Here is a 16,736-nt window from a genome sequence, read left to right on the forward strand (position 1 = left end):
ATTTCTTTTCCTAAATTGTGAAATTAAAAAAATACAGAAAATGCATAAAACTTAAATGTAAAGTTTAAAGACTCTCTAGGATGCACACCCGTGTAACTCACACCCAGGTCAAGACAACATAACCTCCCTTGCTGATTTTACCCCTCTTTACTTCCTTGAAGTAGCCATTGTTCTGACATTTATGGCTTTCTCTTCCTTGTTTTTATTTATAGTTTTACTACCCAATAATTTTAAGTTTCTTCTTGATATAATTGGAATCATAGGGTGTGTATTCTATTTTATCTGGCTGCTTTTGCTCAACATTATGTCTTTTAGGATCCATTCATGTTTTTGCAAGTATTTGGTTCATTGATTTTCATAGTTTCAAGATGATCCATTGTATAACTATTCCACAATTTGTTGATCTCTTATGCTATTGATAAACAAATTTGTTATTTTGAGTTTTTAGCTATTACCAACAATGCCAATGAAAACATTCTTATATAAGTATCTTGGTATATATAAGCATGTGTTTTTGTGGGATATATACTTAAGTGTAAAACTGCTGGGTTCTAGATTGTGATTAACCTCAGCTCTACTAGATACTGCCAAACTATTTTAAATATACTCCTACCAGCAGTGATGGGAGTTCACCTTGCTTCACATCCTGGCTAATATTTAATACTAGAGGCCTGGTGCACGAAATTCGTGCACATTAAAAGGGAATTAATTAGAGGAAATATTTTAATATTGCTATTTGCCCTTTCTCTATAATAGAAGTGTCAGGATGAAAGAAAGTTAGTAAAATGTAAATGAAAATCTTCCCCCTGTCAGAGTCAAGTCCCCGCCCACCCATGTGCGCCTCAAAATCACGGGAGACCCAGACCCAGACCCGGCCAGCCCCACCCCCATTGGGCTAGATCCAGACCCAGCCGGCCCCACCCCCGTCAAGCCCTGCCTGGTGGGGGGGCACGGCCTCAGGTCGCCTGGCCTGGCGCCGGGGCAGGGGGCGCAGCCTGAGATTCCCCCGGGCCGGGGGGGGGGGCGCGCCTTGAGGTCTCCTGGCCCAGGCGCGCAGCCTGAGGTCCCCCGTCAAGCCCCGCCAGGCGGGGGGGGGGGTGCAGCCTCAGGTCCCCTGGCCTAGCGCGGGGTGCATGGCCTGAGGTCCCCCGGCCCAGACCGAGGCAAAGGGCACGCCATGAGGTCCCAGTCAAGCCCTGCCGGGCGGGGGGCACAGCCTGAGGTCCCCCGTCAAGCCCCGCATGGCGGGGGGCATGGCCTTAGGTCCCCTGGCCTGGCACTGGGGTGGGGGGAGTGGCCTCAGGTCCTCCGGCCTGGCACCAGGCGGGGGGTGCGCCCTGAGGTCCTCCGTCAAGCCCCACTGGGCGGGGGGACATGGCCTGAGGTCCCCTGTCAAGACCCCCCAGGCGTGGGGCGTGGGCTCAGGTCCTCTGGCCCAGTGCTGGGGCGGGGAGTGTGGCCTGAGGTCCCCAGTCAAGCCCTGCTGGGCGGGGGGCATGGCCTGAGGTCCCCAGTCAAGCCCTGCTGGGCGGGGCCATGGCCTGAGGTCCCCCATCAAGCCCTGCCAGGCTGGGGGCGTGACCTGAGGTCCCCTGACGGGGGACATGGCCTGAGGTCCCCCACCCTGGCGCCAGGGCGGGGGACACGGCCTGAGGTCCCCTGTCAAGCCCTACTAGGTGGAGGACGCAGCCTCAGGTCCCTGCTGATTGCTCATTAAGGCTCGTTAAGGGAACTCGGCCTCCGCTGTGGACGCAGCCATCTTGTGTTACGGGATCCCTGCCTCTGCTGTGGTTGCAGCCTTCTTGTGTTATGGCATCCCTGCCTCTGCTGTGGGCGTAGCCAGCTTGTTATGGTGTGATGTTCAATTTGTATATTCCCTTTTTATTAGATAGGACTAGAGGCCCAGTGCATGGATTCATGACCGGTGGGGTCCCTCAGCCTGGCCTGTGCCCTCTCCTAATCCAGAACCCCTCAGGGGATATCGGATTGCCAGTTTTGGCCCGATCCCCGCAGGGGATCCCCCAAGGGATGTAGCAGTACATGAAGCAGCAGGCGACTGGGGAGGAGCCCGAGCCGGGGCCGAGTGCTGCGCTGCTCCCACTTATCCCGGCCCCGCTGTGCCTGCTGTTGCCATCGCTCAGTAGTACTGCTATGGAGGCGGGAGAGGCTCCTGCAGCCACAGCTGTGCTCGCCAGGTGTGATTCTGGCTTCTGGCTGAGTGGCGCTCCCGCTGTGGGAGTGCACTGACCACCAGGGGGCAGCTCCTGAGTTGAGCGTCTGCCCCCGGTGGTCAGTGCGCATCATAGTGACTGGTCCACCGGTTGAGCAGTTGACTGTTCGTAACGGTCGCTTAGGCTTTTATATATATAGATTGCTATCAACCTCTCCCTTAAAGTCCTCTTGATGTTTTTTCATATATTTAGGTGCTCCTATATTGGGTGCATATATCTTCACCAGGGTTATATCCTCTTGTTGGATTGATTCCTTTAGTATTATGTAGTGACCTTTGTTGTCTCTTGTGATGGCCCTCATTTTGAAGTCTATTTTGTCAGATTGCTACCCTAGCTTTTTTTTTTTTTTTCATTTCTGTTTGCATGGAAAATTGTTTTCCATTCCTTCACTCTCATCCTGTGTGAGTCTTTTGTTCTGAGGTAGGTCTCTTGTAGACATCATTTAGTTGGATCATGTTTTTGTATACATTCAGCTATCCTATGTCTTTTGATAGGAGCATTTAATCCTTTTACATTTAAAGTTATCGATAGGTACTTATTTATTGCCATTTTAATTCTGTATGCCTAGTTTTCTCTTTCTCTATTTCTTCTGTTCATCACAGCAGTCCCTTTAGCATTTCTTGCAGTGCCGGTTTGGTGGTGATAAACTCCTTTAGCCTTTCTTTTTTTTTATTTTTATTTTTTTGTCTGGGAAGCTCTTTATTTCGCCATCAATTTTGAATGATAGCCTTGCTGGATATTGTAATCTTGGTTTCAGATCCTTGCTTTTCATTACCTTTAATACTTCATGCCATTCCCTCCTGGCCTATAGAGTTTCTCAGGGAAATCAATTGACAGCTGTATGGGAACTCCTTTGTAGGTAACAAATTGCTTCTCTCTTGCTGCCTTTAAGATTCTCTCTTTGTTTTTCATTTTTGGCATTTTAATTATGATGTGTCGGGATGTGGGGCTGTTTAGGTTCTTCTTGCTTGGGACTCTCTGTGCCTCCTGTACTTGAGTGACTTTTTCCTTCACCAGGTTAGGGAAGTTTTCTGCCATTATTTCTTCAAACAAGTTCTCTATCCCTTGCTCATTTTCTTCTCCTTCTGGCACACCTATTATGACACTATTGTTATGTTTCATGTTGTCCCACAGCTCCCTTAAGTGGTCCTGTTTTTTAATTGTTTTTTCTTTTTGGTTCTCGATTGTGTGATTTTTTTCTATCCTATCTTCTAATTCACTGATCCAATCCTTGACTTCCCCTAATCTGCTGTGTATTCCTTCCACTCTGTTCTTTATTAGTATTATGTCATTCTTCATAGTTAGTATATCTTTTCTCATGCTGTTGAGCATCTTTGCCATCATTATTCTGAACTCTATGTCTGATATATTTATCTCCATTTCATTTGTCTTGTCTTCTGGAGAATTCTCTTGTTCTTTCATTTGGGGGTTGTTTTTTTGTCCCATTTGGGTTTGGGTTTGTGACTATGTATTAGGTTGATCTGCTGTTCCTCCCAGTCTCTAGTGCAGGACAGTGTCAGATGCAGTTTCTGACTAATTAGATCAGGCAAAAACTTCAAGCCTATAGAAACCTGCCTCTGCCTGCAAACTGATTGCATTCAGTCTAGAGTAGCCTCAGGCAATCATCCACAGGTGGGGAGAGACATTTTCCAAAAGCGTGGGGCAATTGCTTATGCCTGGAGGCTAATTGTTACTCTCAGTCTCTTAATGGGCCTCAGAAACTCCACAGGGTGGGGCAATGTGTTTTCCAATAGGGTGGGGCAACTGTCTTTCCTCCAGGCAAAAACCAACTGGATAGCAAAGGTCTGCCTGAGAAAGATGCCCTCTGTAGCATGAGGGAGTGACTCAGCACAGGAAACCAGATGTCTGCCTTCTGAGCTCTAACCCCAGAGCCCCCAACCCGGTTTCTGCTCAAAGATGTCCTCTGTAGCATGAGGGAGTGACTCAGCACAGGAAACCAGGATGTCTGCCTTCTGAGCTCTAACCCCAGAGCCCCCAACCTGGTTTCTGCTCAAGGTGCTAAAACAAAGTATCTGCCAACCTAAAATTCTGTATTATAAAAAACAGAGTTTCAAGAAAAGGCAAAATAAGAATTGAACTTCAAACAATAACTGATTTCACACACTGAAAAAAAAAGCTTAAGGACATTCTTTAAGCAGGATAAAAATGCACTCTGCCCTTCCTCTGCTGGAGCCCAAGGTGAGTGGCTGCACATGAAATTTTGTGTGCTGGCCCTTTAAGATGGTGCCTGCATTTCCAGCTGTCTCTCCCTGGTAGATAGCAACCCTACTGCTTTTCACAGCCAGATCTTATGTGGGCATCTTTCTCAGTTCTGGTTCTCTGTGCTGGGGGCCCAGCTTGGGGATTAGACCCCAGAGTTCTCAATGGCAACCCCCCACAGCTGAGATATCTCTCCAGAACTTCAGCTGCTGTCTGTGGGGGCCTGGCTAGCTCTTTCGAGGCTCTACCCTTCCTACCAGTCTCTATGCAGTCTCCATTTTCTGTCCTTGGTTATCAGGGTTCTCTCCAGCTAGTCTTAAGTTGATTATTCCGGATTTTTTTTTTTGTATTTTAGTTGTAATTCCAATTTGGTCCTAGGAGTATGTCTGTGTAGCATCCACTTACTCCACTGCCATTTTTAATTTCTAAGCCACACAATTTTTACTCTGTTGTTCCACTTGTCTGTTTTTGCTTTTGTTGCCTGTGCTTTTGGGAGAGAGAGAGCAAGGGCCAGAGTCAAGGGTAGGGAGGGGAAGAGAAGGAGAGAGAAATGGCGAGAGAGGGGGAAAGGGAGGGAAGAGAGGGAGAGAGGGTGCACATCATTTCTTGCTGTCACTGCAAGGTTCTATCTAGGATCATTTTTATCCTGCTTAAAGAATGTCCTTAAGCTTTTTTTCCAGTGTGTGAAATCAGTTATTGTTTGAAGTTCAATTCTTATTTTGCCTTTTCTTGGAACTCTGTTTTTTATAATACAGAATTTTAGGTTGGCAGATACTTTGTTTTAGCACCTTGACTGTATCTTTCAGCTCTCTCTGGCATTCAGCCTTCTTGTTGAGAAGTCATGAAGGTAATATTTTTTTTTTGGTCTTAGTTGCTTAAATGGTTTTATCTTTAGTTTTCTGTAGCTTTATTATAATGTGCCCAGATGTGGATTTCACTTCAGTTTTGGAAAACTGAATTCTTGGCTATTATTTCTTCAAATATTGCTTTTATCCTGTTCTTTCTCTCCTTTCTGGAATTACAGTTGAGCATACCTCTTTTCACTATAGCCTATATACCTATTCTTTGCTGTATTTAAGTTAATCTAATGAAGAAGTATTCAAATACAAGTATTTTTTTCATTTTTTGTTTTATTCTTTTTAAAATATATATATTTTTATTGATTTCAGAGAGGAAGAGAGAGGGAGAGAGAGATAGAAACATCAATGATGAGAGGAAATCATTGATTGGCTGCCTCCTACACAACCCTTACTGGGGATCCAGCCTGCAACCTGGACTTGTGCCCTTGACCGGAATCGAACCCGGGACCCTTAAGTCTGCAGACTGACGCTCTATCCACTGACCCAAACTGGCTAGGGCTCATTTTTTGTTTTTAGACTTTATTGTTGGAAACAATCTCAAACAGATGAGAAAGTAGAATCTATATAGTATATATAAAAGGCTAAGTGACTGTCCAACCGGCAGCTATGACGTGCACTGACCACCAGGGGGCAGACGCTCAATGCAGGAGCTGCCGAGCTATGGTGACTTGGCAGCAGCAGTTCTAGGGTGACACACCCCGGAACCAGAGGAGGGAGCCTGATTCTGGGGTGTGTCACCTGAGAACCACCCTCTCACAATCTGGGACCCCTTGGGGGATGTCAGAGAGCCAGTTTTGGCCTGATCCCCACAGGCCAGGCCGAGGGACCCCACCTGCCGGAGGGACCCCGCTCACTCCGCAGACACCCTTTGAGCCACGGTGCTGCCCCAGGGGCGGCCAGCCAGGGAGGGACCGCTGGAGGTTGGCTCCAGGGCATGTCTGTCCCTTCTCGCCCAGTCCCGCTGGCCACCTTCTAATTAATTTCCTTTCAATGTGCACGAATCCGTGCACCAGGGTACTAGTAATATAATAACCTCTCAGTGATACATCGTCAACCAGTTTCAATAGTTTTTCAACTGCTGGCCAATCTTGTTTCATCTATAATGCCACCCATTTCCCATTCTGTTGAAATAAATATCATTTCATCTGTAAATATTTCAGCATCTAGCTCTTAAAGATAGAGTTTTACTCATATATTCAAATTGACTAAGAAATGTTAGGTTATTAAAATTTGAGAGAGAGAGAAACCTTGATTTGTTGTCCCACTTATTTATGCATTCATTGGTTGATTCTTGTCTGTGTCCTGACTGGGAATCGAACCCACAACCTTGGCATATTAGGATGATGCTCTAACCAACTAGGCTAACTGGATAGGGTCCATAAATGTTAATTTTTAAAATACTTGTTTCATACAGGATTCAAATAAGGATCCATACATTGTAATTGAAATATCTCTAAAGCCTTTTTTACTCTGAGGATCCCCTACCATCCTTTATTTTTCCTAGCAATGTATTTGTTGAAGAGACTGGGTCATTGTCATATAGATTTTTCTACAGTCTGAATTTAGGTCATGCTTTTTTATTTTTTTTAAGTCAACATCATAGATGGGTGGTAATATTCCATTATCAGGATCAGGGAGCACATAATGTCTGATTGTCTCTTTTTTTGTAATGTGAACAGCCGTTCATAGATGCCTAGGTCTTTTAATTTATTAGGAGTCTTAAATAGTAATGTAATTCTATCATTCCATCATTATTTATTAGCTGAAATACTTAAGTACAGAGACATTTCTTATCAACTGTTGGTTCATATATGAAGGCAGAATAAGTGATTGATTTTTTTAGTTAATTTTACCAGTTTTGAAAATAATGAATTGATTGACTAGCATCCTCCAGTTTTGACCAATTATGGCTTTTAGGTTTGTTTTATTCTCATTCTAAACTAACGGATTTTGACATCTGATACATTTCCAAATATTTTTAGTTGATATAATTGGCTCTGAAAGGATCATTTTTGTTAAGATTTGAAATTAATGCAGACTATTTTTGTTTTGTTTTAGTTTGCATTTGTGTCGGATTCTCAGTGAAAATAAAAGCCATGATAGTTCGACTTACAGAGGTAAGTGTTTTAAAAGTATCATTGCTATTATTTTTGGCTTGATCAATATTAATAAATATTCTGTTTTCATCAAATTGTTATGAATGCAAACAAAAGGTATAGGATAGTTCACATTATGTAAAGCTTTTATATGAATACTAGAGGTCCGGTGCACGAAATTTGTGCACGGGGGTGTGTGTGTGTGTCCCTCAGCCCAGCCTGTACCCTCTCCAATCTGGGACCCCTCGAGGGATGTCCTGGATTGGGTCTAAATGGGCAGTCGGACATCCCTGTCACAATCCAGGACTGCTGGCTCCCAACTGCTCGCCTGCCTGCTGTCCTGATTGCCCCTAACCACTTCTGCTTGCCAGCCTGATCACCCCCTAACCACTCCCCTGACAGCCTGATTGATGCCTAACTGCTCCCCTGCCAGCCCCTAACTGCCCTCCCCTGCAGGCCTGATCACCCCTAACTGCCCTCCCCTGCAGACCTGGTCACCCCTAACTGCCCTCCCCTGCAGGCCTGGTCCCCCCCCAACTGCTCTCCCCTGCAGACCTGTGTCCCCCCTAATTGCCCTCCCCTGCAGGCTTGATTGCCCCCAACTGCCTGCCCTTGCAGGCCTGGTCCCTCCCAACTGCCCTCCCCTGCTGGTGTGATCGCCCACAACTGCCCTCCCTTGCAGACCTGGTCCCTCCCAACTGCCCTCCCTTGCTGGCCATCTTGTGGTGGCCATCTTGTGTCCACATGGGGTCAGTCATCTTTGCCCACATGGGGGCAGCCATCTTGTGTGTTGGAGTGATGGTCAGTTTGCATATTATTATTTTATTAGATAGGAGGATTAGATAGGATAGAGGTCTGGTGCACGGGTGGGGGCCAGCTGGTTTTCCCTGAAGGGTGTCCCAGATCAGGGTGGGGTTCACTTGGGGCATGGGGTGGTCTGGGCGAGGGGCCTGTGGTGGTTGGCAGGCCGGCCACGCCCCCCCGCGACCCAAGCAGAGGCCCTGGTATCTGGGATTTATTTATCTTCTATAATTGAAACTTTGTAGCCTTGAGTGGAGCCAAGCCTCCTGCTTGCTCCGTGGCTGCAGCCATTTTTGTTGGGATTTATTTATATTCTATAATTGAAACTTTGTAGCCTTCAGTGGAGGTCAAGGCAGGCCAGGGCTGCGGAAACTTGGCTTCCTCTATCGCCGGTGACAACTCAAGCCTCCTGTTCTCTCCAGCTCCGTGGCTGCCACCATTTTTGTTGGGATTTATTTATCTTCTATAATTGAAACTTTGTAACCTTAAGCAGAGGCCAAGGCAGGCCAGGGTGTGCGGAAAGCTTGGCTTCTTCCATTGCCGGGGAAACCCTAGCCTCTTGCTCTCTCCGTGGCTGCAGCCATCTTGGTTGGGTTAATTTGCATACTCGCTCCTGATTGGCTGGTGGGCGTGTCTTGAGGGTGTAGTGGAGGTAAGGTCAATTTGCATATTTCTCTTTTATTAGATAGGATTTTACAGTTCAGATTTAAAACTATAGTTATAGTAAGACTATACATCTTTGTATAAGGATGCTATTTAACTTACATAATCGTCATGATATAGCTTGGATTTTATACAGTTGATAGCTATATGAAAATTTACATAGACTAGTTATTAGTCATAAACAGAAGAGAAAAGCTAGTATGGAAAGTAAAATGATTGTGATCTTATTTACACTAGGAAATTTCCAGAAACTGAGGTTCAGTGTTTTTACTAAAGCTGGTTATGTTTAGGTGGTATCCGGGATCTTGTTAAAGGTAGTTGTCATGGAAAACATTAAAAGCAAAGGTGTTGTATACTGCATACCACAAATATGGCTTATTAAGTAAAGTGTTATGTAACTAAGAGGATATACATTTCCAGTTATTTTAATATTGAATTATGTTACTATTTAACATTCATTAATTTAAAATTGGGCATATGGATTTAGAAAAGGAGGGGCAAAAGCAAAAGCAATTATGTTTAGTTAGTTTAAAGTATTTTCCTATGTAGCTTTCATTGAGGTAGAAACCATAACATTTTTTTCAATTTGGGAAAAGTAATTCACAGCCAATATTCTATTTTAACCCCAAAATTTTTAGGTAAAATTCATTGTAGTTATTTAAATTATGTCATTGTGAGTAGAAAATTAAGAACAGAATGATTTTCTGTAGATAAGTTTGCTTTTGTTTTTATCAAAAATTATATATTTGTTTTTTAAAAAATAAATTTTTATTGATTCCAGAGAGGGAGAGGGAGAGAGAGATGGAAACATCAATGATGAGAGAGAATCATTTATTGGCTGCCTTCTGCACTCCCTACACTGGGGATCGAGCCCGCAACCTGGGCATGTGCTCCAACTGTTAATAGAACCATGACTTCCTGGTTCGTAGGTTGATGCTCAACCACTGAGCCCTGCGGCCAGGTGAGATTTTATACTTTTTAAAGAAAATTTGTGTTTTTTTTTGAGGGGAAAGCATTTTTTAACAAATGAATGAGCCAATTTTTCTGTCATTTGGGTAAGATCTGTTTTAAGACTTCATGTTCCTAGCCTGAGTCCCCAATCTTATTTTTCAATTCATCCTGCTTATAAAATTGCATGACCATTCATAAAGATTTCTTTAAAATTTTTTTTCATAAAGATTTCTGAGGTTGATATAATGTCTTGTTTTTTGAATAAATCAGCTGACTGCCAGAAGTGTAAGAAAGTAAAAAAGACTCCTTTCTAAAAGCACTTAGATACTAAATTTTATTTTCTTCTCCTATTTAAAACAAAATTTTAAATTCTGTTAACTTCATTGTGTTTGTGATTGAAACCCTAAGTAGGTAAGAGAAAGAATTTTTATAAAAAGTATAAGTAGCATAACACAGGCTGATTACTCTTTTAGTTTTAAATGGGGGCTGTGTGGATCTTTAATCACTATCAGATAGTGTCTGGCCTGTGTCGCTCAGTGGTTGAGTGTTGACCCGTGAACCAAGAGGTCACCGGTTTGATTCCGGGTCAGGGCACATACCCTGTTTACGGGCTCCATCCCTAGCAGGGAGAGTGCAGGAGGCAGCCTATGGGTGATGTTTCTCTCTCATCCATGTTTTTATCTTTCTATCCTTCCCCCTTCCTCTCTCTCTAAAAAGTCAATAAAAACATATTGAAAAAAACCAGATATTGTTAATTTGCATGGCTGTTCTGATTCACGATTAAAACCAGAAACAGTTATGAGCATCTCATTGGCTGAATTTGCTAGTGCTTTCTTTTGCTTGCCATTGCCTGCTTTCTCAACACATATATACTCTTTGGCTGCTATATGCCAACAATCAAGCTTTGGTTTGAGTGCCCCAGTAGGTAGTCCATGCAGGAAACTGAATGTAATTTCTTCAGAATTTCTTTTGTTCTATCTAAGGGGATCGAGTGTGTGTAGTGTTTTCCTCTGCCCTTTCCCCTTCTGCCCCTCCCTTGAATTGATTTCATTTCAGGCAGTCAGTTTCCCTTGCACACACTACTTCACCTTGGTCTTTTTTTATAAGTCCCTTCCCCCAATAAAATAACATAATAATTATAGCTGATAAACATGACTAGTTCTAGTGATACTCCACATAACCAAGAACTGGTGTCTTCAATGTTCAAATCCCACAATGAACATTATATTAAAGGTGTTCTCAACTGGACAGAGTATTTATATAAAGTTTAAAATCCAACCTAGCAGAATAATACACCACTTGTAAAAATTCAAACTTAACTACTGGTTTACAATAAACACCCTAACACCCTTACAATTTCAACAGCCCACAACCCTTCTGTCTAATAGAAGTCCCTTTTGTGGCTATTCTTAAAATTGCTTTTTCTGAAATGTTAGCATTAAGATAAAATCTTTTACTTACTATTTTTGGTGTAAGGGTTGTAAGTTTTCCTCCCCATTGTAAATGTAGTTTTTCAACTTCGTAGGTTTTGTAGGACTTTGTTGGCCTAACCTGGTAGTGTTAAGGCACCACTTACTGTTTCTATAGATAAAATACAATGGGCATTAAAATAACTTGTGAATTGGGTACCATTTTTTTGCTACTTTTGGATTATATTGTGATTGTTTTTATGTAACTTAATATCAGAAAAATGACCTGGGCTATTTGCTTTCTATTTTAATCTTCTGTGATTAAGATTAGAATTCCCTCAGCCCCATGAGCCCATATTCTTATGGGAATTTGGTTTATGCTCAGCCGTTTTGTCCTTGTAAGAGTGATTGCTTTTTAAAAATAATTTAGCTATCTAGGTAACTTTAAATGAGTATTATTTGTTGTGAAAACATTTTATTAATAGAAAGTGAAAGCTGAAATTGACCCCATAATCCTACCATACTAATAGAAAATTTTTCTTGGCATTTTAGTTTTTATATAGTTTATTATAAGCACAATGAAACCATATTTGTGCAAAAGGTAGAATCTAATCTAATAATAGACAAATATGCAAATTGACCGCACCGCCGCTACGCCCAAGCCTCGCCCACGAGCCAAGCCACGCCCACCAACCAATCAGGACGAATATGCAAATTATCCCAACAAAGATGGCGGCTAATTTGCATATCGCGACAGCGTAGAAAGAAGCCAAGAGCTGCAGAAGGGAGCAAAGCTGCAGAGAAGCAAGCAAGCCGGGGGGAGGAGAAGGGAGGAGCGGAGGCGGGGCCGGGGGAGAAGGAAGTTGAGCAGGCGGGGCCGGGGGAGAAGGGGTGGGGCCGGGGGAGAAGGGAGGAGCAGAGGCGGGGCCAGGGGAGAAGGGAGGAGCGGAGGCGGGGCTGGGGGAGAAGGGAGGAGCGGAGGCGGGGCCGGGGGAAAAGGAAGGAGAGCGGGCTGGCGGAGAAGGCGGGGCGGGGGAGAAGGGAGGAGCGGAGGCGGGGCCGGGGGAGAAGGGAAAAGCAGGCGGGCTGGCAGAGAAGGCGGGCCGGGGGGGAGAAGGGAGGAGCGGAGGCAGGGCCAGGGGAGAAGGAAGGAGAGCCGGCTGGCGGAGAAGTTAGAAAAGCAGGGGGGCTGGCGGAGAAAGGGGGGGGGGACAAGGGAGGAGAACAGGCAGGGTGGGGTAGAGTGCAGCAGGAAACCCTATTGTAGGATTTTTCCTGCAACGGGAACGCTAGCATATATATAATAAAAAGTAAATATGTCTTCACAAGGAATTGGGATAATCTGGTTATATTTCTTTAAAAAATAACTTAATGTGCAGTTTTATTTCATTGTAAAATAGTATTTTCATTGTTTAAAGGGGGATTGATAAAAGTTTTTATTTCTGTTATATTCCTTTTTTGTGACTAGTAGTCAGACCAAGGGAGAAGTTTTTTAAATATTTGATTTAAAATCATTTTTAAAATCCTTGACTGAGGATATTTTTCTATTGCTTTTATTTATTTATTGTACTTTTTAAATATATTTTATTGATTTTTTACAGAGAGGAAGGGAGAGGGATAGAAAGTTAGAAACATCGATGAGAGAGAAACATGGATCAGCTGCCTCCTGCACACCCCCTACTGGGGATGTGCCCGCAACCAAGGTACATGCCCTTGACTGGAATCGAACCTGGGACCCTTGAGTCTGCAGGCTGACGCTCCATCCACTGAGCCAAACCGGTCAGGGCTTTCTATTGCTTTTAGATAGAGTAGAAGAGAGGGGGAGGATAGTGAGAGGGAGAAACATCCATGTGAAAGAGATGTTGATTTGTTGCCTCCCACATGCAACTGACTGAGGATCTAGCCTGCAACTGACATATGTGCCCTTGACAGGAATCTAACTCATGGCCCTTTGATGTGCAGGCTGACATTCTAACCACTGAGGCAAACTGGCCAGGGCTAAATATTTGATTTTTTCCTTGTAATTTTGCCTCAAAAGATTTTTGATTCCCTTCAAAAGGAGTTATAAATTGACTTTATTTTACATTAATATTTTTAGAGCTCCTGGTTTCCCTACTTTTAATGAGAGGAAGGAAATAAAGTTTTTAGTATATGGGACACAAGAAAAATGATAGCTGGAAGGAGGAGGTATTCACTTGACCATTCACTTCCCCCCCAAATGTTTTTCTTTAGGAAAGGGGGCTATGCTAATTACTAGTGAATGAGACTTCTTATGGTTGACAGTTCTCATAGAACTGCTGTTTTATGTATGTATGTACATATGCAATTATTTTAGTTTGAATTCTGATGGAAATAGGAAAAAGAGATTTAGGTTTGGGGAGAAATTTCTGATAGTAGGATATGGATAAAACTTATCCATATTTTTAAATTTTATATTTAATACTGTTCCTTACCTGTTGTCACTGCAAACCTGAGATTGAATTGAGAATAATTTGAATATATTTTTAAAAATCTGTGAAATTTGCTTCTGAGAGGAATGGTTAATTTATTTTATATACAATTGCTGGCATTCTGTGAAGTCACTGAAAAAAAATTTTTTTTAAATTAAGGTATTATATGTGTACATATCTTACCATTGCCCCCCCACCCCACTCCCATACATGCCCTCACCCCCCAGAGTTTTGCATCCATTGGTTATGCTTATATGCATGCATACAAGTCCTTCGGTTGCTCTCTTATCTCCCCCACCTCTCACTAACCTTCTCGCCGTAATTTGACAGTCTGTTTGATACTTTACTGTCTCTGTATCTATCTTTTTGTTCATCAGTTTATAATGTTCTTTATTATCCATAAATGAGTGAGATCATGTGGTATTTTTCTTTCATTGACTGGCTTATTTCACTTAGCATAATGTTCTCCAAATCCATCCAGGTTGCTGTAAATGGTAAGAAGTCCTTCATTTTTATGGCAGCATAGTATTCCATTGTGTAGATGTACCATGGTTTCTGATCCAGTCATCTGCTGATGGGCACCTAGGCTGTTTCCAAATCTTAGCTATTGTAAATTGTGCTGCTATGAACATAGGGATGCATATATCCTTTCTGATTGGTGTTTCTAGTTTCTTAGGATATATTCCTAGGAGTGGGATTACTGGGTCAAATGGGAGTTCCATTTTCAGTTTTTTGAGGAAACTCCATACTGTTTTCCACAGTGGCTGCACCAGTCTGCATTCCCACCAGCAGTGCACGAGTGTTTCTTTTTCTCTGCATCTTCGCCAACACTTGTCGTTTGCTGATTTGTTGATGATAGCCATTATAACAGGTGTGAGATGGTACCGCATTGTTGTTTTGATTTGCACCTCTTGGATAAGTAGTGACTTTGAGCATGTTTTCATGTGTCTCTTGGCCTTCCTTCTGTCTTCTTTTGAAAAGATTCTATTTAGGTCCATTGCCCATTTTTTAATTGGATCATTTATCTTCCTTTTATTAAGTTGCATAAGCTGCCTGTAGATGTTGGAGATTAAACCTTTATCAGTGATAGCATTTGCAAATATGTTCTCCCATAGAGTGGCTTTCTTGTTTTGTTGGTTTCTTTTGCTGTGCAAAAGCTTTTCATTTTGATGTAGTCCCATTTGTTAATTTTCTCTTTAGCTTCCATTGCCCTAGGGACAGTGTCAGTGAAGAAGTTCTTTTGGCATATGTCTGAGATTTCTCTGCCTGTGGCTTCCTCTACTATTTTTATGGTTTCCCGTCTTATGTTTAAATCCTGTATCCATTTTGAGTTTATTTTTGTGTATGGTGTAAGTTGGTGATCTAGTTTCATTTTTTTGCATGTATCTGTCCAATTTTCCCAACACCATTTATTGAAGAGACTGTCTTAACTCCATTGTATGTTCATGCCTCCTTTGTCAAATATTAATTGAGCATAATGGTTTGGGTTAATATCTGGATTCTCTATTCTGTTCCATTGATCTATATGTCTGTTCTTGTGCTAGTACCATGCTGTTTTGAGAACAGTGGTTTGTAATACAGCTTGAAATCTGGTATTGAGATACCTCCTACTTTATTCTTCTTTCTCAGGATTGCTGTGGCTATTTGGGGGTCTTTTTTTATTCCAGATGAATTTTTGGAGAGTTCTTTCTAGGTCTGTGAAATATGCTGTTGGTATTTTAATGGGGAGTGCATTGAATCTGTAGATTGCTTTGGGTAGTATGGACATTTTAATGATGTTGATTCTACCAATCCATGAACATGGTATGTTCTTCCATCTGTTTACATCTTCCTCTATATCTTTTTTCAGTGTCCTGTAGTTTTCCGTGTATAGGTCTTTTACCTCCTTTGTTAAGTTTTTTTCTTGGTATTTTAATTTTTTTGGTGTGATGGTAAATCGGATTGCTTTTTTAGTCTCTCTTTCTGTCAGTTCACTATTGGTGTATAGAAATGCCATAGATTTCTTGGCGTTAATTTTGTATCCTGCTACATTGCCGAATTCATTTATTAAGTCTATTAGTTTTTTGATGGAGTCTTTCGGGTTTTTTATATACAATATCATGTCATCTGCAAATAAGGACAGCTTTACTTCTTCTTTTCCAATTTGGATGCCTTTTATTTCTTCTTCTTGTCTAATTGCAATGGCTAATACTTCCAGAACTATGTCAAAGAGGAGTGGTGAGATTGGGCATCCCTGTCTTGTTCTTGTTGTTAGGGGAAATGGTTTTAGTTTTTGCCCATTGAGTATGATGTTGGCTGTGGTTTTATCTTATATTGCTTTTATTATGTTGAGGTGTATGATCCTTCTATTCCCACCTTGTTGAGAGTTTTTATCAAGAAAGGGTGTTGGGTTTTGTCAAATGCTTTTTTGCATCAATTTATAGGACTATGTGATTTTTATCTCTCATTTTGTTTATGTGGTGTATCACGGTTATTGATTTGCGGATATTGTACCATCCTTGAATTCCTGGGATAAATCCTACTTGGTCATGGTGTATGATCTTTCTGATGTACTGCTAGAGCCGATTTGCTAGAATTTTGTTGAGGATTTTGGCATCTATGTTCATGAGGAATATTGGTTTATAATTCTCTTTCATTATGTTGTCTTTATCTGGTTTTGGTATTACGGTGATGCTGGCTTCATAGAAGCAGCTTGGAAGTGTTCCTTCTTCTTGAATTTTTTGGAATAGTCTGAGGAGGATAGGTTTTAGTTCTCCCTTGAATGTTTGGTAAAACTCTCCTGTGAAGCCGTCTGGCCCCTGGCTTTTGTTTGCCAGAAGCTTTTTGATGACTGCTTCAATTTCTTCCATAGTTCCTACCCTGTTGAGCTGTTTAGATTCTTTCTGATTGAGTTTTGGAAGGTTATATTTTTTTAGGTATATGTCCATTTCCTCCAGGTTGTCCAGTTTGTTGGAATAGAGTTGTTCGTAGTATTTTGTAACAATCCTTTGTATTTCGGTGGAGTCTGTTGTTATTTCACCTCTTTTATTTCTGATTTTGTTTATTTGGGTCCTCT

The 16,736-nt window shown here is 42.2% G+C and overlaps 1 protein-coding gene across 10 annotated transcripts in view; it reads left to right on the forward strand.

Annotated features, from left to right (window-relative positions):
* THOC2 (THO complex subunit 2) overlaps positions 1-16,736 on the forward strand; it is a 136,025-nt gene that overhangs the window by 7,891 nt on the left and 111,398 nt on the right. For all 10 annotated transcript variants that reach the window (XR_013813197.1, XR_013813198.1, XM_079764753.1 and 7 more), the window contains exon 2: positions 7,370-7,428. Coding sequence is in view for 8 of the 10 variants with exons in the window: in XM_079764753.1 (XP_079620879.1) it covers positions 7,370-7,428 (59 nt within the window). In the remaining 2 variants the exon portion in view is untranslated. The remainder of the gene's footprint in view (positions 1-7,369; positions 7,429-16,736) is intronic.

Source organism: Cnephaeus nilssonii (assembly GCF_951640355.1).
Source record: "Cnephaeus nilssonii genome assembly, chromosome: X".
Taxonomy (NCBI): Eukaryota; Metazoa; Chordata; class Mammalia; order Chiroptera; family Vespertilionidae; genus Cnephaeus; species Cnephaeus nilssonii.